Raw genomic sequence first — 26,229 nt, forward strand, 5'->3', positions numbered from 1 at the left:
ATGGTCACAAGAATCTCAGATGTCCAGTACACTGGGGAATCCCTTTGGGTTAATTTGGCCAGAGGGAAGGACAAATGCTTGTATCTTGGCGTAATTTACAGACCCCCAAGACAACATGATGACCTGGATATGGAAATAATCAGTGATATAGAAAATATCACCTTGCGTGGGGACACAGTAGTGTTAGGTGACTTCAACATGCCTGATGTGGATTGGGATAAACTTACCTCTGCTTCCGGCAGCAGCAGGAGGCTATTAAATGCTATGAAGGGAGCTGGTCTCAAGCAACTGGTGTTGGACCCAACAAGGGATCAGGCAATACTGGACCTATTACTTACCAATGGAGAAAGTGTCACAGAGGTCTCGGTGGGCGACACATTGGCCTCCAGTGACCACAACATGGTATGGTTCAATCTTAGGAAAGGTTTCACTAAATCTACCACACTGACCAAGATCCTCAAATTCAAGGACACAAACTTCAAAGAAATGGGAGACTTCGTTCACCAGGCGCTACAAGAACAAGCAGAAACCGATAGCGTGGAAGAAATGTGGTCGACTTTGAAAACCACCATACAGGAAGCAACAAATCGCTATGTTAAATTAGTAAGTAAACAACGAAGGAACAATAAGCCGAAGTGGTTCACTACAGAGATCTCGGCCCTTATCAAGGAGAAGAAAAAAGCATTCATCTCTTACAAACAATCAGGGAAACAGGTCTCTAGAGCAGACTACTTGACGAAATCAAAAGCCGTCAATATGGCAGTCAGGGAGGCTAAGTTTCACATGGAGGAGTCTCTGGCAAAAAACATCAAGAAGGGAGATAAATCCTTCTTTAGGTATATCAGTGACAGAAGTAAAAACTCAGGCGGGATTGTACGTCTTAGGAAACCAGACGGAGACTATGTGGAAAAGGATTCGGAAAAAGCCCAACTATTAAATGAATACTTCAGCTCAGTCTTCACCCGAGAAGCGCCGGGGCTTGGCCCTCAGCTACAGACAAGGGTTGACTCAGTTGATCCGTTCAGTAACTTCGAGGTTACGCCCAGCAGTGTCTACAGTGAGCTATCAAGGCTCAAGGTTAACAAGGCAATGGGGCCTGACAACCTACACCCCAGGGTGCTAAGGGAGCTGTGTGATGTCCTGGCGGAGCCACTGTCCAAGCTCTTCAACCTCTCCCTTAGCAAAGGCAGCGTTCCGTCGGACTGGAGGACGGCTAACGTCATTCCACTCCACAAGAAAGGCTCCAAGATGGAGACAGCAAACTACAGACCAGTGAGTCTAACATCGATAGTAAGCAAACTAATGGAAACTTTAATAAAACACCAATTGGATAAGATCCTGGATGAGGAGAATCTACGGGATCCCCGTCAACATGGATTTACAAAAGGGAGATCGTGCCAATCCAACTTGATCAGCTTCTTTGACTGGGTGACGGGGAAGCTAGATATTGGGGAGTCCCTGGACATCGTGTACCTGGACTTTAGCAAAGCATTTGATAGCGTACCACACCGCAGGTTGCTGAGCAAGATGAGTTCTATAGGATTAGGTGACACATTGATGAAATGGGTTGGGAACTGGCTTGGAGGTAGGCTTCAAAGGGTGGTGGTGAACGGCACACCCTCTGAAATGACGGAGGTGATCAGTGGAGTGCCACAGGGCTCGGTCTTGGGCCCAATCCTATTCAACATCTTTATAAGGGACTTGGCAGAAGGGCTTAGGGGTAAAATAACATTATTCGCCGATGACGCCAAACTAAGTAATGTAGTGGGCAAATGCACAATAGATGATGTTTCAATGCCCGACAACATGATGCACGACCTACTCCTACTGGTCTAGGTCCTGGCAACTCAGCTTCAATGCCAAAAAATGCAAAGTTGTGCACCTGGGCAGCCAAAATCCATGCAAGACTTACACCCTAAATGGCGAGATCCTTACAAGAACTGAAGCAGAACGTGACCTAGGGGTGATCGTCAGTGAGGACATGAAGGCTGCCAATCAAGTGGAGCAAGCTTCATCCAAAGCAAGACAAGTCATAGGTTGCATACGCAGAGGCTTCGTCAGCCGAAAGCCGGAAGTCATTATGCCATTGTATAGATCCATGGTGAGGCCCCACCTGGAATACTGTGTGCAATTCTGGAGACCGCATTATCGCAAGGATGTGCTGAGACTGGAGTCGGTTCAGAGAATGGCCACTCGGATGGTCTCAGGACTCAAGGATCTCCCATACGAGGAACGGTTAAACAAATTGCAGCTATACTCACTCGAGGAGCGCAGAGAGAGGGGGGACATGATCGAGACGTTCAAGTATCTCTCGGGCCGCATAGAGACGAAGGAAGATATCTTCCTCTTCAAGGGTCCCACGACAACAAGAGGGCATCCGTGGAAAATTAGGGGAGGGAAACTACGAGCTGACACCAGGAAATTCTTTTTCACAGAAAGGGTGGTTGATCGCTGGAATAGTTTTCCACTACATGTGATCGAGGCCAGCAGCGTGCCTGATTTTAAGGCCAGATGGGATCGTCACGTGGGATCTATTCACAGGGCAAAGGAAGAGGAGGGATCTATTCACAGGGCAATGGTAGGGGAGGGACATTAGGGTGGGCAGACTGGATGGGCCTTGGCCCTTATCTGCCGTCTATTTCTATGTTTCTATGGGCCGATCCTGTTCAATATGTTTGTGAGTGACATTGCTGAAGGGTTAGAAGGAAACGTTTGCCTTTTTGCAGATGATACCAAGATTTGTAACAGAGTAGACACTGAAGAGGGAGTGGAAAATATGAAAATGGATCTGCAAAAGTTAGAGGAATGGTCTAATATCTGGCAACTAAAATTCAATGCAAAGAAATGCAGAGCAATGCATTTGGGGATTAATAATTGGAAGGAACCATATATGCTGGGAGGTGAGAGGCTGATATGCACGGACGGGGAGAGGGACCTTGGGGTGATAGTGTCCAAAGATCTAAAGTCGAAAAACCAATGCTGCCAGAAGGATGCTGGGCTGTATAAAGAGAGGCGTAGCCAGTAGAAGGAAGAAGGTGTTGATGCCCTTGTACAGGTCATTGGTGAGGTCCCACTTGCAGTATTGTGTTCAGTTTTGGAGACTGTATCTAGCGAAGGACATAAGAAAACTTAAAGCGGTCTAGAGGAGGGTGATTTGCACCAGAAGACGTATGAGGAGAGACTGGAAGCCCTGAATATGTATACCCTAGAAGAAAGGAGGGACAAGGGAGATATGATTCAGACGTTCAAATACTTGAAAGGTATTAACGTAGAACAAAATCTTTTCCAGAGAAAGGAAAATGGTAAAACCAGAGGACATAATTTGAGGTTGAGGGGTGGTAGATTCAAGAGCAATGTTAGGAAATTCTCCTTTACGGATGCCTGGAATGCGCTCTTGAGAGAGGTGGTGGAGATGAAAACGGTTACGGAATTCAAAGAAGAGTGGGATGAACACAAGGATCTAGAATCAGAAAATAATAGTAAATATTGAAGAATTAAGGCCAGTACTGGACAGACTTGCACGGTATATGTCTTATATGGCCTTTTGGTTGAGGATGGGCTGGGGAGGGCTTCAATGGCTGGGAGGTTATGGATGGGCTGGAGTGAGCTTTAACGGAGGCTTCAGCAGTTGGATCCCAAGCACAGTACCAGGTAGAGCTTTGGATTCTTGCCCAGAAATAGCTAAGAAGAAAAAAAAAATTAAATTGAATCAGTTGGGCAGTCTGGATGGACCATTCGGGTCTTTATCTGCCATCATCTACTATTTTACCACTGTCCCCGCCCCGTCCCCATGACTACTGTCCCTGCAGCATCCCTACAAGCCTCAGTACTGCAATATTTAGCTTAGTCCTTCCTTATAAATCAAAGTTCTAACTGCTGAACTAGAGAAAGAGATGTTCAGCTGGCAGGGCTTTGTTTATAAATTTTTATCAACACAACTAATATACTACTTTATCCTAAAGCAAAAAAATAAATAAATAAATAGAAATTTCTTTTCTACCTTTGTTGTCTGATTTCTGCTTTCCTCATCTTCTCATTCAGTTTCTTCCATCCACTGTTTGCCTTCTCTCTGTGTCTTCCATTTGCTCTGTTACTGTGCCTCTCCCTTCCATCTCTCCCTCCACCCCCCCACCCTCAATTGGTCTGACACCCATCTTCTTTCCTCCGCTCCCCCCATAGTCTGACATCTCTGTCTTCTTCCCTTCTGTCTTCTCCCCACTCTGTGTTCCCCATTTCCCTTCAGCGTCTTCTCCCCATTCTCTCTTCCACATTTCCCATCTGTTCCTCTCCACCCCCTTCAGCGTCTCTTCCTTTCCACCACCACCCTTCTCTCTCACCACCCCTCTTCAGCGTTTGTTCCTTTCCACCGCCCCTCAGCACCCCTCGCGCGGTCCGAGTATCTCCCTCCCTCTTACCTTCATAGTGCGTTTTACTTTACAGGGTAATTTGTTCAAGCCGTCGGAGCCTGCCTGAATCCGCGTGCGTCTGCAGGCAGAAGTAGAGAATGACACGGTGGCGATTTACCCGCGGCCACCGGGTTTAGCCGCGGGTAACCCGCCAAAACGGGGAACGAAAACTAGCAGTCGCTGCGGTGACGGGGACAAGGCCATTCACCGCCCTGTGGAGCGGTGAATGGTCTTGTCCCCGCAGTGAGGCATGAAGGATCACGCGGTCTCCATAGCCCACACCCGCCTGCCCAATCGATCCTAGTATTTAGCCAGCTCTCTCCCTTCTCCTCACCTTAGTTTGTAGGTTTTCTTTTTCGGGACTCGCACGCTATCAAAGAGCCGCGCACCTGCTGCTGCTCAGTTTCGAACTTCTGCTCTGATGCAACCGGAAACAGGAAGTTGCAGCAGAGCAGAAGATTGAACACTGAGCAGCCGCGCATGCGCGGCTCTTTGGGAAAGCATGCAGGTCGCCGAAAAAGAAAACCTACAAACTAAGGTGAGGAGAAGGGAGAGAGCTGGCTAAACACTAGGATCGATTTGGCAGGCGGGTGGGGGCTGCGAGGACCGTGCGATCGCCCGTGTTCCCGGCTCAAACTGGAAGGAGGGAGTGAAAGGGAAAAGGATTCTGGGCCAAGGGGATGAAGATGGAAAGAAAGAGAAGGACAAGCAGGTGAGCCAGATGCTAGAAGCAGGGGGGGAGGAAGAAAGAGGAAAAAAAGCTAGATGGGGTTGAAAAGAAGAGACACACTGGTGTGGAAGAGGAAGAAAGGGGAAATCTGGACACAGGAAGGTAACAGAAAGAGGGGAAATTATGTGCATGGGGCATAGGGATAGAGACATAAAGGGGACATGCCATGGGGATGGTATATAGACACGGGGGGGGGGGAGGCAATGGTAGATACATAGGGGAGATATTAGAAATGGGGAAAATAGGAGCACAGAAGCGAGATGGTTTGTGGGGATGGGACAGGGACCGAGCTCACAGGCTCCAGTGGCTTGCACAAATTACATTGTAACGTGCCATGAAAATAAGAGGGAGGAAGGTAGATAGATAGGCCACGCGAGAGGAGCTGAAGGGTGGTAGAAAGGAACAGATGGTAAAGGAGGGAGGGAAGGGTGGTGGTGGAAAGGAATAGGACAGACATTGAAGGAGGGTGGAGAGGAACAGACCCTGAAGGGAAATGTGGAAGACAGAATGGGAAGAAGACAGATGCCAGACTATGGGGGAGCGGAGGGAAGAAGATGAGTGCTAGACTAATTGGGGGGGGGGGTGAAGGGAGAGGCACAGTAACAGCAAATGGAAGACGCAGAGAGAAGACACACAGTGGATGGAAGGAATTGAATGAGAAGATGTGGAAAGCAGAAACCAGACAGCAAAGGTAGAAAAAAAATTTCTATTTATTTATTTTTTGCTTTAGGATAAAGTAGTATATTAGTTGTGTTGATAAAAATTTATAAACAAAGCCCTGCCAGCTGAACATCTCTTTCTCTAGTTCAGCAGCAGGAACTTTGATTTATAAGAAAGGAATAAGCTAAATATTACAGTACTAAGGCTTATATGGATGCAGCGGGGACGGTGATGGGGCGGTGAATGGGATGGCGTTGGCGGTGACAGGGCGGTGAAAGGGATGGTGGTGACGGTGACGGGGTGGTGAAGGGAACGGCGGTGACGGGGCGGTGCAGAGGATGGTGGGACGGGGCGGTGACGGGGACAGATTTTTTCCCCGTGTCATTCTCTAGGCAGAAGCTTCTCCTCTGATGCAACTTCTGGTTGCGTCAGAGGAGAAACTTCTGCTCGCAGACGCCTGTGTTTTTTCCAGCAGGCGTTCTAGTTGTTTATATGCTCTTTCAATTGGGTTGATTCTTCAACACTTTGAGCATGATATGGCAGAACCTAACAAGAGTGTATAGCCTGTAAATTAGTTTTCTGCCACTATAGACCCTGCAACGAATATTGCTACAAGCAGGATCAACTGGGTTTTATTCTTTAATCATTCCCTCCCACTGTATCACCAATGTTAGCCTGTGCTTCCAACAGGTGTTTCATTACCTCACCTTTTTACTCCTATATCCTGTATCCTGGTTCTCATATTCCAGAGGTTTGGGAGTGGCTATAGGGGAGGTGGAAGCCATTGCATCCTTTTCAGGATATTTTTTTCCTAATTTTGTCAGTTGGATAACAGGGGCTTACTTCTCTTTTCTTTGTTCACAGACAACACACATTTCCACTGTATAACTTCTGCTTCCCTCTTTGATTGACTGTTTATACTCTCTTGATCTCAAGAAATTTATCTTTTTTCTCCTGAACCCTGCATATAGAACATTCTTTTGCAAGATATATTTACCTTTGACCTTATGACTCGGCTTTGCCTTCCCTCTTCAGGGTACCAACAGCCTTATTGTCTTCACTAAAGAGATGATTTGACCACTCTTACTTTTACAGGCTCTTAACAATTTTCTTCTCAAAGAGAGATTTCGCATGTTATCCCTCTCAATTTTCTATACTTTTTGGATTGCTTTGATTGCTTGTCTTCTACTTTTCATCTAGATTCCTGATGGTCTCTCACGGGAAGTTCTGGTGGTTCAATAGTTAAAGACACTATTTCCATTTTCCACGGCCCAGGGGTTCAGATCTATAGTAGATTCATGTACCCCTGCGCATATTCCTTTTTTCTCTACCAGCTTGGTATATCCTCTTTCAGAACATTAACCAAGTACCTGGTTTGGTGGCAGCGACCTGGAGATCGCAGGTCTTTTCAGTTTTCTCTGATTCATTCAGAATCTTATGTCTCAGGGTGTGCTCTTAGTGACACATTTAGCGGCGTTCACAAATATAAGTGCTTTGTGAATTTTGGGCACTATCTTCTTATAGCTATAAGCATGTTTATGAAGATTTAAAAATTAAGATATTCATAAAGATTTTAAAATATTAAAAAAGTAAAAATCTTAAAACTTTAAAAATATTTAAAATTGATTACTATTGGGAGTTTGGGCTGATGATTGAGATACTGACCTGCAACAAACATTAGCAGTCAACTGCCTGAATAGAGGTCTCTGAGGTCCATCTCCTTTGTTAAAAGTTAGTACTCTTTATGCGCTATTCATTTGGGTGTTTTTTGATTTTGTTAAATATCTTTTCATCCCGGGATGGTGGGGGGGCCTTGATCCTTATGTCTGGTATTTGCTTCTTCTGGTTGAGGGGGGGGGGAGGAATTAAAAGGATTGCAGGTGAGGATTTGCTGTTACTTGGGCAGAGCGGGTATTACTTGGAGAATATTGGAGTTGGGAGTTTATATGGAAAGGGGGCTCTCTGAATTAGGGGGTGTGATCAAATTATTACCTTGAGGGGGATTAGGAGAGGATTGTACACTTCTCCCTCCGAATCCACGGTTTCAGTATCTGCAGATTCGGTTATTTGTGATTTTTTTTTTTTTTTTTTACAAAAACCCTATTTTCATTTTTTGGCTATTTTTAAGCCATCCAAGCCTCCCCGGAACCTTACCTGGTGGTCTAGCTGTGAAGTGGGACAGGAACAATCTTCCTATGCTCCTGCGCCATGCAGAGCTGTCATCAGAATGGCTGCCGGGAGTTCCTGTTGTAGTCTCGAGACTACAACGGGAACTCCCGGCAGCCATTCTGATGACGTCTCTGCATGGGGCAGGAGCATAGAAAGATCGCTCCTGCCCCGCTTCACCGCTAGACCACCAGGTAAGGTTCCGGGGACGCAGATTCGGGTTCGCTGCCCTTTATTAATTATTGTATGGTGGATTTTGACTGTAATTTACACATGTGATTTGTGCATTCCCCGACCCCCATCTATGTGTATGGCCACTTCAAACTATGCTGTTTCACATTTAGGCTAACACTTAATATCAGCCAAAGCTTGCATAGCTTCTAGATAGCAGCCAAAATTGTATCCCGGCCCAGGTCCTATGCACTCGGAGAGGAATGATCTCCGCTCTCAGCATCCTATAACCCGGCTATCAACCCCCCCCCCCCCCCCCAGCAAGCGCCTCTTACCTGCATCCTCCTGCCGCCGTCTCTTCGCTCCCCTGGCCTGACTCCGAATTGTGGAAAGAGGAGACTGAAGTACCTGCATTGGCCCCCTGCAAACATGCACGGAGGGAGGTGATCGGAGGTGGAGACCACCAGGTAAGGTTCAGGAGTGGGTCAGAGCCGGCACAAAATTATTTGTGATTTTTCACACTTCACGGTCCGGCTCTGCCCCTAACACCCGCGAATACCGAGGGAGAAGTGTAGTTAACGAATTGTTGAGTGTTCCATTAGAATGGCTTTAGGATGTTTTGAACATTGTCATTGATTATTGGATGTTGCGCACTGTTTTTCTTGTTGAAAATTTTAATAAAAAACTTTAAATATGAAAAAAAAGAGTATTCTTGGATATATATAATGTTTGCTAAATAAAATCCAATTGTGTTTTTACAGCTGTTTGTGAATGAAGTTGGCTGATTATGGATCCTGGTGGTGGAGATCTTGAATTGCAGACACAAGATTCCAAAATGCCTCACACAATGATTATGCAAGATTTTGGTAATTTAATTACAGTAGTGGTACATGATAGTCTGACTAAATTTTGGAGAGCTATTTTTATGTGCGTGGGCTTTAATATATGTATGCACATGATCGTAAACATGCATTTTCTGTGATCTATTTTATTAAATTAGAAATAATTGTGAACATTTTTGGTAAGAATGTCTTTTCCAGTGCTATAGGTGAGACATTCTAGACAAGTAGGTTGTGTCCCAATGGCCACATGCCATATTGTCACCAACCGACCCCAGGCAGTAATGTCCAGGAGCTGGCCGGTGGCAATATTGATAAGCCCTTCTTAACTGAAGAAGGCTGCTGGTGGTTTCTGGAGAACAAGAACTCAGTTTTAAAGAAAAAACTCACCGACACCCTTGAGGTCCATCGGCTTGCCAAAACACTAGCTTTTATTTTCAGCCTTTTCCAAAAACAAAACAATGAATGCTCTGCAAAACATTTTATAAGCACTTAGTTCAGAGCAGTCCTTTTTTTGCGCCTTGCAAGCGACTGAAAAGAAGTGACCTGGAGCGCTTAGCTTCCCAAACAAAAAATGAAAACAGTTCCAGGTTCACTGGTTCAGTCCAAGAGAGTCCTCCAGCTCTGAAGAGCTGCCTTTTATAATTCTTATTATTCCTTTTGCATAAGTTTGAGCTTCACCAAACAGTATCTGATAGCCTTTGGTTAACTGGGCACTTGCCCTGCACTCAGGCGCAGAGGTGGAGTTGTCGGTTCTGCTAGGAAAGTGTTATAATACAAATCCAACTGACCCACCCAAATACACAGACCTGTGTTATTCCAGAAACAAGGAAAGTGACTAGTGAATACAAAAAAGAAAAAAAACAAAACCCAACAAACAGTTCCTTCGAAGCAGACTTAAATGGCAGCAGTATTAATTCTTCCCAATTTGAAAAACAAACAGTCCCAAAACAGTTACAGCATTATCTTCAAAGCAGAAACAAACAGTCTCAAGAAAACTGTAGTAATTTCTTAGCATAACGCAGGTGGACAAAACATGGCAGCAATATTAATTCTTCCCAATTTGAAAACCAAACAGTCCCAAAACAGTTGCAGCATTATCTTCAAAGCAGAAACAAACACAGTCTCAAGAAAACTGTAGTAGTTTCTTAGCATAATGCAGGTGGACAAAACTCTCACTTGCCTCTCTCTTTCTCAGGAAACTTCCATGCTCTCTGTTTGGGCATTCAGGAAACCTGTTTCCACTCCTTGTTCCATGGGCTCCTCTGAGCTAAACTCCTGCTCAGGGTTCAGACTGCATTCCATTTCTTCTATGGTCTCTGGCAGTCTTATCTTTTAGGCCAGGATTCTCAAAAACCTGTGTTAAAAAGCGACAGTCTGCTAATGCAACTGTTTTGATACCGAATCTAAAAAAATGAGACATTCTTTAAAAATAGCGCATGCAAAAGAGGTTGGCGGACAGCAGCGAAGATTCGCTAAATTTGCATGTGCCCATCGCTGTTGATAGTGATGGGCACATGTGCAGATAAAACGCTGTCAAGGCTGTCAAAAACATTTTCCTGCTGCACTAAACTCCCTACCATGACTCGACTCCCCCCCCCCCCCCCGCAATAGGAGAAATTCCCACTCTCTCCTGCTGCACTAAACCTTGCCATGACCTAACCCCACCACCCTGCAGCAGGAGAGATGCCCACTCACTAAAGACGGAGATAATCCCTTTTGATAATCCGCCGCTAAACTACATACAGGCTAAATCACCAGAAAACAGTTTAGCGGCGGTGTTACACTTTAGAGAATCTTGCCCCCTGAGGTTTTCCATGCTTCTCCCCCCCTTCTCTCTAACAAATTTGTCCATTTCCCTAATGTGTTTGTGCCCTGCCCTGCACTTCTAGGCTGAGGGAACACTGTAAGGCTTCTGTTTTCACTAAGGTATTTCTCTTCCTGGTTTCATATCTTCCCCTCCCCCCTTATGTGCTTATGGGAACTAAAGGGAAAAAGGTCTTCATGCTTGCAAGGATAGTGGGCTTTCCTAGGTGTGTTTGGCTTTACAGCTCTTTTCTGGGATATCTCAGGACTCTGTTTCAGGGCAACAGGGTCATCTGTCATGGTCGGTGGGTGACTATGCAGAAGGAATCCAGTCCTGATTTTTTTTCTGTGACTTTTCTCTACTTCAGTGTACTCTCTGATTCCATCTCTAGTTTTTTCCTTCTGCACACATGCCAGCAGGAGTATGTTTGTTCTCACCTTTTTATTATTTTATTCTGTGTTTTTCATCCCTTTCTGGGGGATTTCTTGTGCTTGGAGCGATTCGTCCGCTTTGCCTGCGTGGAGAACACACAGCCTTTGGTGTGGAGGTGATAGGCCAGTCCCAGTGTATACCTATCACCAGCTTGTATCTGCTTCTAAGGAGTTCAGGCCATCCCCGCTTCTACTGTCGGATGAAGTTCAGCTCAGGCTGTTGGGATACCTAGGAGACTCGGCAATATCTCACAGGGTGTCAGTTGTGTTCCGCGCCTCTGCCCGTTCCTGAGTGTATTTGTCAGTTTGCAGGGGTGCAGGTGCAGTCAGGCACAGAGTCTGACTGGCAGCCTGAAGATCAATATCCAGGAGGTATTCCCAACATGAGGCAGTAGTTCTCTGATTTCAGCTACTGTAAGAGAGCTATGGCAGGCTGCTGCACATTTCCAGCACAGGTCACAATGAATAAAGGCTGTCACAGCCTGTAAGGTGAGTTAGATAAAATTGCCCCAATACGAAAGAGCAAAAGCTGCTCAAACAAATACAATAAATGGTTTGACGTCGAATTCCTAACAATGAAACAATCAGTAAGATGATTAGAGAGAATCTGGGAAAAACAGGAAAAATATCAGACCGAAACATCTGGAGATCCAACATAAAACTCTACAAACAACAGATAAAAGAAAAACGTAAAACATTTTACTCGTCCAAAATCAACTCATCTAAAGGAGCCAATACAAAAGAACTGTTCAACATAGTTACAAATTTATTCGACACCACACGCCACACTCAACCCATGCATAATGCCAAACTACCCTCAGCAAATGAACTAGCACAACATTTTGACTCAAAAATCAAAAACCTAAGAAACAACTATTCGACAATTCCTGCATACGAACATCAATCAATTGATATACCAAGACATGAAATACCAGTGGATATGATCTGGAGTTCCTTCCACAACTCAGATTGGAATAACTACATCAAATTATATAACAAATACTCTAATTCATACTGTGTCATGTCCCCCAGAGATTATGAAAGCAGCTCCATTAGGCTTTAAATTATCCCTATTGAATTATTTAACCAATAACCTATACAATGGAAATTTCCTCACCAACAATGGTCATATTATAATAACCCCAATCCCAAAAAATTGTAAAGAACCAGCAACATCAATAACCAATTATAGACCTGTAGCATCTATTCCATTTATGGTAAAAATCATGGAAGGACTGGTACACACCCAACTAATGAAATACCTTGACCAATTCTCCCTCCTGCACGAAACTCAATCTGGTTTTAGGCCTCTATTTAGCACTGAAACAGTAATTGCGGCCATTCTGGACAATTTGCGCTACTTGTTCAGTAAGGGCCTCAACGCCCTAATCATGCAATTTGACATGAGTTCCGCCTTTGACTTGGTGGACCATAGAAAACTGTTACAATGCCTAGACACAATCGGAATCAGAGGAGAAGTTCTGATCTGGTTTTGAGGTTTCCTTATATCACGCACATACCAAGTCCATTTTAATCACGATCTCTCAGATACATGGAGCAAACCATCTGGCGTGCCACAAGGATCACCGCTATCCCCTTTGCTCTTCAATGTTTACATGTCCTCATTGGGTGCACAACTATCCCAGCTGGGGATAAAACTATTTAGTTACGCTGACGACTTCATAATAATCATCCCATTCACCAACTCTGTCTCAGAAGTCACCCTCAAAGCAACAGAAGTATTAAATCGGATGGAGCAATGGATGACCGAATTCAGACTAAAACTAAACTCGGAGAAAAGAAAATTTTTCATAGCAGCGCCATACCCACTCAACACTAAAGCACCAATGTGCATCAACAACCTTAGTTATCCAATTCAACCCACTATGAAGATATTGGGTGTAACACTGGACCAAAACCTGACATGAAAGACCAGGTAGACTCCTTGATCAGAAAAATCTTTTACATCCTCTGGAAACTTCGGTCCATCAGAGCTTACTTCAATGCCTCATCATTTTGAATTCTAGTACAATCCCTTATTCTGAGTCAACTCGACTATTGTAACATCGCCTACTTGGCACTCCCTGATGCGGCGATTGTAACTAGTTCAAAATACAGCGGTTAGACTACTTTGTGGACTGAAGAAGTTTGATCATGTGACACCTTCCTATCGACTTTTACACTGGTTACCGATGGAGGCACGTGTGAAATTCAAGTTTGGTTGTTTTTGCTTCAAGATGTACTCTATGGCTTAGCCCCTAAATACATAACAGACCTTTTCTCTTTCTCAACCAACAAACACAAGCGAAGCTCACACCTGAACTTCGTTTCTCCACCGATTAGAGGTTGTAAATTTAAAAGTCATCATCAACATCTTCTAGCACATCAAGCAGCATTATGGGGTAAAGACCTTGAACAATTGCTTGTGCCTACTACCTATGGAGAATTCAGGAAACGCCTGAAAACACATCTATTCCTGAAATACTTAGGAACCAACCTATTCAATCAGTCCTTAACAACCGAGCGCAAGAACCACCTGTCGCTAAATCTGTAATTTGTTTATTCATTCAATCTGTAACTTTGTTTATTCACTCAATCTGTAACATTTCTAATCATTGTAAACCGCATAGAACTTCACGGTCCTGCGGTATATAAACTGTTATTATTATTATTGGGTGGAAGATCTGAATTTTGATGTTTTGAAGGAGTTTGTTTAATTTGAAAAATATCACCATTTTGGCTTGAATTTCTTAATGGTGGCCATCTTGAATTTTTAGTGATTTTTTTTTTTTTTAGAGCTCCCTGCTTCTTCAAAACTGCGGTTTTTGCCTCAAAACTTGTTAGGATTGAGTCCTTGGGCTCTCCTAATGTGAATTCATGCCAGGATTGTGCAAATGTAGTGCTTCTGGAGCGTCCTTGCACCATGTGCTATGTTGCACAGCTGAGAGGGGTGGCAGCGCAAGGCTTAGCCTCTCCCTGATTAAGTAGGTGACTAAACACTCGGCTAGTCTGGTGGGACGGCCTATTTTGTTTTCAGGGCTTGGCATGGCTGTTGGTTCCATGTGCCAGGCTGCAGACTCTCCGCAGCTTAAGAAATGCATGCTTAAGTCATCTCTGGGTGACTCTATGCTCTAGGAGCCCGAGGCCTCACACTCTCATATTTCTGGAATGAGTTTCGCAGCAGGCCTTCTTCCCCTGCGCAGTCCCACTCCGCCTCTGATTTGTTTCTAAGTGGCATTGCTTCTATGGGCACATCTTTTCAGTTTGCTGCTGTTCATCCCTGCCTGATTTTGATCTGAGTGATCCTTTGGATGATGACCAACTCGCTGGCCCTTTATTCTCCAGCGTAGCGCTTCCTGACACAGGAGATTAGGGACTATATTCTGGCTTTTCGGACTCCTCGGGAGCAGGATTGCTGGGTCTTATTTCTGAGTCTTTACATGATTTGATTTTGGGCACTCAGCCGGTTCTGTCCACATTTTCTTCCTGGCTTTGTGGAGTATGCTCGCAGTCTTCCGCCTTTCCCTGGCACCGTAATATGAACATTTTAATCTCAGAGCACTATATCTGTCTGGAAGGGGCTCTTAAGATAGAGTGGGCCATGTATTGCTTTTATCTGCTGGCACAGGAGTGCCAGCAGCTTCTAGGTCAGCCAAGGGTGGTTTCTTTGGTTGTGAAGGTGACTTCATGCATCTTTTTTCCCAGTGCAGGTAGTGTGATGCTCTAAGACAGTGTTTTTCAACCGCTGTTCCGCAGCACACTAGTGTGCCGCGAGATGTTGCCTGGTGTGCCGTACGGTCAGGGCCGCCATCAGGGCATAAGAACATAAGAACTGCCATCTCCGGATCAGACCCATGGTCCATCAAGTCCGGCGATCCGCACACACGGAGGCCCAGTCAGGTATACACCTGATGTAGTTTTAGTCACCCATATCCCTCTATGCCTCTCATAAGGAGATGTGCATCTAATTTGCCTTTGAATCCCAGCACAGTGGATTCCTTGATAACCTCCTTTGGGAGAGCATTCCAGGCGTCTACCACTCGCTGCGTAAAACAGAACTTCCTGACATTTGTCCTGGACTTGTCCCCCCTTAGCTTCAAACCATGTCCTCTTGTCCGTGTCGTGTTGGACAATGTAAATAATTTATTTTCCTGCTCTATTTTATCGATGCCTTTCAGCATTTTGAACGTCTCGATCATGTCCCCTCGCAGCCTTCTCTTCTCAAGGGAGAACAGTCCTAGTTTCTTGAGTCGTTCCTCATATTCCAAGTTCTCCATACCTCTTATTAACTTCGTTGCTCGTCTCTGCACCCTCTCTAACAGTTTTATATCCTTCTTTAGGTTGGGAGACCAATGTTGGACACAGTATTCCAAGTGTGGTCTGACCATTGCTCTATAAAGCGGTATTATGACTTTCTCCGATCTACTCGTGATTCCTTTCTTTATCATGCCTAACATTCTGTTTGCTTTCTTTGCCGCTGCCGCGCATTGTGCCGACGGCTTCAGGGTCCTATCTATCAGTACACCCAGGTCCTTTTCTTGTTCGCTCTTACCCAGAGTTGCGCCTGACATTCTATACTCGTATTCCTTATTCTTACTACCTAAATGCATTACTTTGCATTTCTCCACGTTGAACTTCATCTGCCATTGATCTGCCCATTTCTCTAACTGATACAAGTCGCTCTGGAGTTCCTCGCTATCCTCCTGCGATCTGATTGCCCGGCATAGCTTTGTGTCGTCTGCAAACTTAATGATCTCACTGGATATTCCGTCTTCCAGGTCATTGATATAAATATTAAATAGGATCGGCCCAAGCACGGAGCCCTGGGGCACACCACTAGTCACTTTCTCCCAGTCTGAGAACTTTCCATTTATGCCCACTCTCTGCTTTCTGTTTTCCAACCATTTGCCTATCCACCAGTCCTGCATTCAGGGGCCCGGAGCTGACAGGGGGCCCGGGCTCCCCCAGGGTCCTAGGCCACAGTCTAGGGAGAGGGGCGGTCCGCCCCACGTGGACAGGAGTTCAATACATCTCGAGCCGCGAGGCTCGTCTTCTGTTCCTGCCTGCCCTGCAGCTAACATATAGCCGATCGCAAGCGTTCCCCGATGTCAGCGCTGACGTCGGAGGGAGGGCTTAAGCAAAGCCTGCCCTCCGACGTCAGTGCTGACGTCGGAGAATACTTCTGTTCGGCTATTTGTGCGCGGCAGGGCAGGCAGGAAGCAGAAGACAAGCCTCGCGGCTTGAGCTTCGTTTTCCTGAGAAAGTTACAAAGATGGGCTGGGAGGCAAACACGGAATACAAAAGGGGGGAGGGAGTGCGTTTTGGACACAAGGCATGAACTTGGGAGAGAGGAAGGGAGGGAAAGAGATGCTGAGGTGGGGGAGGGAATGGGTTTTTGGACACAGAAGAAATGGACTTTGGAGAGAGGAAGGGAGGGAAAGAGATGGTTGTGTACACGGGGAATAGAAGAAAGGAGAATTTTTGGTCATAGGGAGGGAGTGAGGTACAGATAGTGGCATACCAGGGTGGGGGGGGCGGTCTGCCCCACCCCGGGTTTACGTCCCAAGGGGGTGCACAGCTGGCCACCCTCCAGTGTTGTCCCTAGGCCGGCAAACTGCGGCTCTTTAGCCACTTGAGTGCCACCGCCGCCATCGGGAACAGGCCGGCGCCAAGTTCTCCCTGCTTTTCCCTGTGGGGCCAGCCAACTCTCGCCACTCGCGTCAATTCTGACATCGGAGAGGACGTTCTGGGCCAGCCAATCGTGGCTGGCCTAGAACGTCCTCTCCGACGTTAGAATTGACGACGGGTGGTGAGAGTTGGTCGGCCCCGCGGGGAAGAGAAGCAGGGAGAACTTGGCGCCGGCCTGTTCCCGATGGCAGCGGTGGCACTCAAGTGAATTACTTTATATATAGTCAATATAGGCACAGAGTTAAATTTTTTAACATTTTCTAATGGTGGTGTGCCTCGTGATTTTTTTCATGAAACAAGTGTGCGTTTGCCCAAAAAAGGTTGAAAAACACTGCTCTAAGATATGCAGGACTGCTAGGTGGATGTTGTCTGCCGGACGCTTTTTGATACAGCTGCTTTGTGCATTAAGACTGCTTCGGTGGTGTCCTTTGTTGCTCCCACCTGTTTATGTCGGTTCTGGAGTCTGAGGCTGTGGAGTCTCCTCAGCTTCTTTTGGCTGGTGGTGCTTAATGTTGCTGGCGCTTATATGTTTTTTTGCGAGTACTGGCTAAGGTGCGAGCTTATTCCATTTCTGCTTGCAGGATGCTCTGGATCAGACAATGGGCTGGTGATTCCACTACAAGGCTCCTTTGGCTACATGTTCCTATCAGGGGCAGTTATAGTTTGGCAAGGGCCTGGATGACCTCAATTCTGTGGTGGACTGTCAGCCTAAGTCCTAGTCTGATAGCAGACCCATAACGGCTAGAGATTCTGGACACCCTAATTTTAGTGGCTTCAGGCAATCCTGCCCATATATGACTGCCAGGTCTCAGAAATTTCACAGAGCTCCTGGCAGTTTTACTCTGGCTACAGGCGAACCCAGCTCTCTGCCTCCCATTCCGCGCAAAAGCCACAATGACCAGGCCAGGAAATGCCCCTCTGGAGATAGGGGGCAGTCTCACAGTTTTCCTGCCGGCCTGGGCTCACATTTTGTCTGGCTAGTGGGTCTTGGACATTAAATTGAAATTTGCCTGGCCTCTGACGGATTGGTTTGTGGACTTTTCTGCAGGTTGACCAGCCAAAGTGCTCAAGGTGCAAGCCACTGCACAATGCTTACTGGATATTACTACTACTATTAATTATTTCTATAATGCTACCAAACATACACAACGCTGTACAGAGTCACAAAGAAGACAGTCCTTGCTTGAAAGGGCTTACAATCTAAACAGACAAACGGGTGCTGTTCTGTGGCTCCAGACTGGCCTTGAAGGCCATGGTATGCAGATATACTGCGTCTTCACAGGGGTCGCGACCCTTGGTTCCTCCCCCTTCCCCCCCCAGGCCTGCTTACTTGGGGTCCAGTCTCCATGGAAGACTGGGGTCGCTTTGCTCTTATGGAATGGCTCTTGAGGGCGTGGCTCTAGTGCACAAAGGCTATTCAGAGTTAGTTGTTGTCATGCTTCTGAAGTCTGTGAAATAACTACTGTGTCTGCCTATGCTAAGGCATGGAAGACTTTTTCCAACATTGGTGTGACCAGGAACGGATGGAGTCGTATTCCGTTCCGATTTTCAGTGGTTCTCTCCTTTCTTCCAGCTGGTCTGAATACAGGCCTCACTGTGGCATCCCTTCGAATTTCAGTGGCTGGGGCTATCTTGTTTCAGAGCATGGGACCATCATTAGTCTTTGGTGTCTCGCCCAGCCATAGCCAGTTTTCTAGAAAGAGCTTTTTGCATCGGACCACCGATTGGCACCACCGGTCCCTTTGCAGGATCTCAACCTGGGTCTGTCTGGCTTTACCACAGCTCCCTTTGAGCCTATTTGGGATGCTTCCCTCTTAGCCTTGTCTCTCAAGATTGTCTTACTGGTTGCTGTTACATCAATGAGATGGGTCTCAGAACTTCAAGCTCTTTCTTGTAGAGAGCCGCTCTTCCACTTCTCAATGTCTAGTATTTCCTTGCACACGGCTCCTTCTTTCCTGCCCAAGGTGGTTTCAGCTTTCCATGTTCATCGGGAAGTGCATTTGCCTGTTTTTCAGCCTACAGGTTCTAAGAAACAGGATTGCATTTTGAGGAAGCAGAATATACGTAGAGTGTTCCCTCGCTATTATGAGGTCACTAATGAGTTTGGTCTCTCAGGCCTTCTGTTTTGTGCTGATTTGTTCTGTCAAATGGGGTGCTCCTGCTTTCGAGGCCACGATATCCAGATGGATCCACAGGGCCTTTATTCTGCATGGAGAGAAGGTGCAGAGAGTGATTACTTGGGCTCACTTCTTCCTTCTTGTCCTGCTGTAGATCATTTCTACCTGTGGGTTTTTGTTTGTTTGTTTATGGGTGCAGCTGTTGTGCGTGTGTTATGTATGTATCCTACGTATAGGTGTGAGATCTACATTCACACAACACACTCACAAACAGCTACTGACAGTTCTAGATCTGCCAGTAAATTTTGCCAGTAAGAAATGCGCGTTACCTTTTGAGCATTACAAGAAGTGCTTTTTTAAATACTAAAGAGCTCCTTGTAATGCATTTGCATAGGGTTATCAGTGGCAGTGGCGTACCAAGGGTGGGAGGGGTGGTCCACCCCGGGTGCGCGCTCTAAGGGGGTGCACAGCCAGCACACTGGAACATCCCACACTATACTACTGTTGCTGCTTTCCTGAAAGAGCAACAGTAAACTTTAAATTCAGTCATTGCAGGACCTTCCTAGAGGAAATATTCCACTTATCTTCACTGATTGGTACACCCAGTGTTCTCCCCAGGGCCTTACAGCTGGGCGCTGCGCCCGGCATATTTATTTAGATGACCGCCCAGCTAATCCTGCTGCCGATGCTCCTTCCCAGGCTGACTCGCCGCCGAAAATTTTGTTTGACGCCTGCCTTTTTTTTTTTTTTTTGCCAGCATGCTTTTACTTGCTTTGGGCCTTCCTCGTTGCCGGATCCTGCCTACTTTCTGTTTCCGCGAAGGCAGGACCCGACAGCAAGGAAGGCCCGAAGCAAGTAAAAGCAGCAAGTTGTAAGCTTCCCTCCGGGGCTCTATCGTGTGCGTGCTGGCTTCCCTTCTCTTCTTCCCCCCCCCCCCAGGACGCTACTTCCGGTTTCGGAGGGAAGAGAAGGGAAGCCGGCACGCACACGATAAAGCCCCGGAGGGAAGCTTACAACTTGCTGCTTTTACTTGCTTCGGTCCTTCCTCGTTGCCGGGTCCTGCCTTCGGGGAAACAGAAAGTAGGCAGGACCCGGCAACGAGGAAGGCCCGAAGCAGGTAAAAGCAGCAAGTTGTAAGCTGGAGGGAAGCTTACAACTTGCCTAGTGACTCTGCCGACGGGTGTGTGAGCTGGGAGGGATGGGAAGAGAAATGCTGCTGCTGCACCGAATGGGGAAGGGGAGGGGGAATAGAAATGTTCTGTTGCTGCACCCATTTTTTTTGGGGGAGGGGAAAGGGAAGAGAAATGTTGCTGCTGCTGTACCCGATTTTTGGAGGGGGTGGGGGAAGAGAAAAGTTGGTGCACCCAATTGGGGGGAGAGAAAAGCTACTGCTGCACCCAATAGGGGAGGGGAAGAGAAGTGCTGCTGCAGCAGCACCCAATTGGGGAGAGAGAGGGGATAAGTAAGACCAGGGAAGGGAGAGGAGAGGTATGAGATGCCATGGGAGGGAAGGAAGGAAAGAAGCTACCAGACCATGGTGAGGGGAGAGATGTCAGCACATATGGGGGGAGGGGAGGAGGGAGATGCCAGGGCATGGGGGGAGAGAAGTGAAAGAGATAGAGATGCCAGATCATGGGGTGGAGTGGGAAGGAAGGAAGGAAAGGAGAAGTGAGAGATGCGAGAGCATAGGGGAGGGGGTGAAGCTGAAATGAATCATGTACAAAGGAGAGAAAGGGCACAGGGTATACAGTTTATTGAAGGGACATATGGAACAGAGAGAGGGTGGACACTGGATGCAAGGGGCAGAGAGAGGGTGGACAGTGGATGCAAGGGGCAGAGAGAGGGTGGACAGTAGATGGAAGGGGTATAGAGAGAGAGAGGGCAGAGGCTGGGTGGAAGGGACAAAGAGAGGACAGATGTTGCTTGGAAGGGAGCAAGGACAAACGCTGAATAGAAAGAAGAGAGTGAAGAGAAGATGATTAAAGCAGAAATGACAAAAGGTAGAAAAAAAATTGTTTTGTTGCTTTATGTAGAATCAAGTAGTATTGTAACTGTATTGATTAAAGTTTATAAATAGGAAATGGAAATAAGGCAGTTTTTTAGGGACTAAACCCCTTTCCTCAGGTCAGGACAGGATACCATAACAGCAGGGGTGCCCAAATGATCGATCGTGATCGACCAGTAGATCGCAAAGGCAATGTGAGTCGATCGCGTTGCCTTTCCATTCTTTTTCTTCCTGCCTCCCTGACCAGGCCAGGCACGTACAAGCACTGGACTCACAAGACTTCACCTCCGACGTTAATTCTGATGTTGGAGAGGAAGTTCTGGGCCAGCCAATCGCTGCCTGGCTGGCCTGAAACTTCCTCTCCGACGTTAGAATTGACATCAGAGGTGAAGTCTTGTGAGTCCGGCGCTTGTATGTGTCTGGCCTGGCTCGGGGAGCCAGCAGAGAGAAATCGGCATGGTGGCTTAGGGGGTAGGGAAAGAATCGGGGAAGTGGAGAAATCGGTGCGATGGCTTGGGGGGGCAGGGGGAGAGAGAAAGAAAGCAGGCAGGGGGAGAGAGAGAGAAAGAAAGGCAGAAATAAAGAGGGCGACGGGGGAGAGAGAAAGACAGGCAGGCAGGGGGGAAAGAGAAAGAAGGAGGGACAGAAAGAAAGAAATATTGGATTTACAGTCAGAAGAAGGAAATGCAACCAGAGACTCATGAAATCATCAGACAATAAGGTAGGAAAAATGATTTTATTTTCAATTTAGTGGTTTTGAGAATTTATATCTGCTGTCTATATTTTGCACTATGGCCCCCTTTTACTAAACCACAATAACGGTTTTTATCACAGGGAGCCTATGAGCATCGAGAGCAGCGCAGGGCATTCAATGCATTTCCCTGTGCTAAAAATCGCTATTGCGATTTAGCAAAAAAGGGAGAAGTATATTTGTCTGTATTTGTATAGTTGTTCCTATGGTGACATTGCATAAAGTCATCTGCCTTGATCTCTTTGAAAACTCGCAGAATATAAATAATAATTAACATTTTCTCTGTGTACAGTATGCTTTGTATTTTTTTTAATTTTATTGTTGGTAGATCATTTTGACTTGGTCATTTTAAAAGGAAGTCATATTGAGCATTGGAAAATAATAATAATTAACTAATAAAAATAGTACACATTTAGGGCTCCTTCTACTAAGTTGCAATAGTGGTTTTAGCGTGTGCTAGACGCTAATGCCAGCATTGAGCTGGCGTTAGTTTTCCCGCATAGTACGGGGGTTTGCATGCTTTAAAAACGCTAGCGCGCCTTAGTAAAAGAGGGGATTAATTTTCCCCACCACCAAATTTCCCCATCCCACCCCACCCGGCTACTTTTTCATGCCACCCGGCTGGAAAACATTTCTGGGGTGAACACTGGGTACACCAATGAGTTACGTTGCTTTTGCATTGACCACATTAGAGAAAATGTCAACAACAGATCTCACCGTTTGTTACAAGCTGAACAGTTCTGGATTCGCCTTCTGAATAGTGAGGAACCTGTGGGCTTAAATCAAAGACTGGACTGGAGTGCTTTTTATTGACACTTTTTCTGATGTTTTCACTTATTTTTGTTTTATGGTAACATTTTGTTTTAATGTCAGTTGTCTTGCATGATCTCTATCTATTTTTGAGTTTTGTTTTCCTCCAAAGAGGTTTTGCTCACATATTACACACTGTTAATACATGCACGGTTTATTAAGTTGAGTTTTGTCAGACACTACATTTCCCATTGATCTGCATTTTTGTCCCGCCCCTTCATTGACTCATTGACATACAGCTTAGTCTGGCGAATAGCGTCTAAACAGACAAACTGGGGCTGCTGGTATACCCCCTCCGACGCCACTTCTTTGTTCCAGAGCAGAGCCAGCAGCCGCAGAGAGGTGCAGCAAGGTTCCACAACTACTGCGTTTGCTGGTCCACTTCCTCTGACGTCACTTACTTGTTCCGGGACAAAACTGGTAGCTGGGGAGGTGCAGCAAGGTCCCGTGATGACTGCGGATGACGATCTATTCACTTCGACATCACTTACTTGTTCCGGAGCAGTGTCAGCAACTGGGGAGGTGCAGCAAGGTCCTGCATTAACTGCATTTAAACGTTTTACAGCTGCTGCTGGTTTGAGAAGCATATAGCAGCAGTGAGGAGATGAGGGGGCAAGATACTAGATGGCATTGGGATGCAGGGAGAAAGAAAGGAGCAAGTTACTGGTATGGAAGGGTGGTGGAAGGAGAGGGAAGGGAGCAGGATATTGGTATGGAAGGGTGGTAGAGGGAGAGAATGGGAGCAGGTGCTGATGAAATTGGTGTGCCGGGAAAGGGGGGAGAGAGACAGAAGGGGAAAGGATACTGGATGGAATTGGTTAGGAGGGAGAAAAAGGGAGCAGATGCTGATGAAAGTGGGGGGGGAGGAAGAGACAAGGGGCAAATGCTGATGGAAGAGGGGTGGATGGAGAGACAGAGAAAGGGCAGACTTTGGATGTTAGTGTAGAGGGTAGATGGGGGAGCCTATGCTGGATGGAAGTGAGGATGGGAGAGAGAAGGGAGCAGACGCTGGATGGAAGTGGGGCGAAAGGGCAGACGCTGGATGAAGTGGATAGAGAGAGGAGAAGATGCTGGATGAAAGTGGTAGAGAAAGAGGGCATATGATGGAAGGAGGGGATAAATAAAAAGAGGGCACATGCTGGATGAGGGGAAGAGGATAGAGTTTGTGAAATACTGGAGGGGGCGAGGTAAAGAGATGGCAAGCCGTAGGTAGACACAGTAAAAAAAAGAAATTGAGAACTGGGTAGTAAGAACTTAATCAGATCAGAAAATAAATTGAGAAGGAAAATGAGGAGAAGGAAGGGAGAGGAGATATTGAAATGCCATACCATGGGGGTGTGGGAGAGGGAAGGAGAAGAGAGAGATGCCAGACCATTGTAGGAGGTGAGGGAAGGGAAGAAGATGGATAGCAGACTAATGGGGTGAAGGAAGAGATGGAAGGGGGAGGCATACAGTTTCTGCAAGGGGCATAGAAGGAGAGAAGATTCCATATAGAGAGGGGAAGTGAGTGACAAGAAGAGGAGGAAAGCAGAAACCAGAGAAGACAAAGATAGAAAAAAATGTTCTACAGTATTTATATTTTTTTCTTTAGGATAAAGTAGTATTGTAGCTGTGTTGATAAATATTTATAAATGGAAAATGGAAATAAGATGATCCTTTTATTGGACTGTAATACATCCTTGACTAATTCAGAGACCAAATCCCCTTCCTCAGGTCAACACAAGATACTATGACAGCAGTATACTTTACTGACCTGAGAAAAGAGGTTCTGGCCTCTGAAAGCTAATTGAAAAATGTATTAGTCCAATAAAATGGTGTTATCTTATTTTCCATTTCTGTTTTATTTCCCCCCTCCCCTTTGGCCCCCTTTTATGAAACTGCATTAGGCTTTTTTATCGCCAGCCGTGGTAATATTAGCTCCAACGCTCATAGGAATTCTTTGAGTACGGAGTTTTTATTGCCACAGCCTGCAATAAAAAAAACGTAACGCAGCTTCATAAAAGGAGGTGGGGGGAGTTATTTGTTAATTTGTAAAGTGATGGTTGCTATTTCTCTGATTTTTTTCAAATTTACATCTGCTATCTTTATATTTGCACATTAGGGAACATGCGTCACTGTTTCTGTGGTGTTGCATTGTATACAGAGTCCAGCTTCATGGTGGTTCAGTTTAGCTTTTGTCTACATATTTCTATTTTATCCCCCCTTTAATAAAAACGTAGCGTATTTTTTTTAGTGCTGGCCGTGGTGGTGATAGCTCCAGTGCTTATTGGAATTCTTTGAGCTTCTGAGCTGTTACCGTCGTGGCCAGTGCTAAAAACCACACTACGGTTTTGTAAAAGGGGGGGGGGGGGGTTAGTTTGTGTTTGCATATTCCATACTGGGCGAAGGTATTTTCTGTGTTCTGTGTGTATGCAAGACATGGTTTTCTGTTAGCATTGACTGTGAAGGATCAATCTGTACTAGTATGGCTTGTTTAGTTTTACATAAGAACATAAGAAGCACCATCTCCGGATCAGACCTTCGGTCCATCAAGTCCGGCGATCCGCACACGCGGAGGCCCTGCTAGGTATTCACCTGGCTTATTTTATAGCCAACCATATCTTTATATGCCTATCTCAAGGAGATATGCATCTAGTTTGCTTTTGAAACCTAGGACTGTCGATTCCGCAATAATCTCCCCTGGGAGAGTATTCCAGATGTCAACCACTCTCTGTGTGAAGCAGAACTTCCTGACATTAGTCCTGAACTTGCCCCCCCTTAGCTTCATTTCATGTCCTCTTGTCCGTGTCAAATTGGACATTGTAAATAATCTTCTCTGCTCTATTTTGTCAATTCCTTTCAGTATTTTGAAGGTCTCGATCATATCCCCACGCAGTCTCCTTTTCTCAAGGGAGAACAATCCCAGTGTTTTAAGTCGATCCTCATATTCCAGTTTCTCCATACCCTTCACTAGTTTAGTTGCTCGTCTCTGCACCCTCTCCAGCAGTTTTATATCCTTCTTTAGGTAGGGAGACCAATGTTGGACGCAGTATTCCAAGTGGGGTCTGACCATTGCCCTATAAAGCGGCATTATAACTTTCTCCGATCTACTCGAGATTCCTTTCTTTATCATGCCCAACATTCTATTTGCAATGGGTGTATTGTTCTACTGCTCACTGCAGTATGTAAAATGCTGCTTTTTGTTGTGCGATGTGTGGATTGTTACTAAAAATCATGTTTTTCATATAGAGGTCAAAAAATGATGGGCCCCGGGTGTTACATATGCTAGGTACACCGCTGGTAACCCAGATGTGATGAAAAACCAATGTATGATAGAGTAAACACTTTCAACACTGAATGTGAAAATGTCCAAAAATGTAAGACAGGAACAGCATAGACCTAACTCAATCCAAAATATGAAGGAAAAAGCCTCAGAAAGGGCCCTCCCACGTCACCAAAACGGCTCAAAGAGGTGGTCGAGCGTTCACCTCACTGGCAAAAAACCTTCATTATGTGATAAAGTCTTATGCTGTGCTGTAATGTGCCAATGAAAATTAAATAATAGAGGAAATATTCCACTTATCTTCACTGATCGGTACACCAACGGTGGCCAGCGTTTCACAAATTCATGTTGCCTCAGGGTGTATCACGACCGATCAGGTTTCTAGG

At 45.9% G+C, this 26,229-nt stretch overlaps 1 protein-coding gene across 5 annotated transcripts in view; it reads left to right on the top strand.

Annotated features, from left to right (window-relative positions):
* The window catches only part of ZNF711 (zinc finger protein 711), a 142,008-nt gene that overhangs the window by 17,198 nt on the left and 98,581 nt on the right, over positions 1-26,229 (top strand). For all 5 annotated transcript variants that reach the window (XM_033945406.1, XM_033945410.1, XM_033945407.1 and 2 more), the window contains exon 3: positions 8,895-8,999. In XM_033945406.1, coding sequence (XP_033801297.1) covers positions 8,921-8,999 — 79 coding nt within the window. In that variant the 5' untranslated portion in view covers positions 8,895-8,920. The remainder of the gene's footprint in view (positions 1-8,894; positions 9,000-26,229) is intronic.

Source organism: Geotrypetes seraphini, chromosome 5 (assembly GCF_902459505.1).
Source record: "Geotrypetes seraphini chromosome 5, aGeoSer1.1, whole genome shotgun sequence".
NCBI lineage: Eukaryota > Metazoa > Chordata > Amphibia > Gymnophiona > Dermophiidae > Geotrypetes > Geotrypetes seraphini.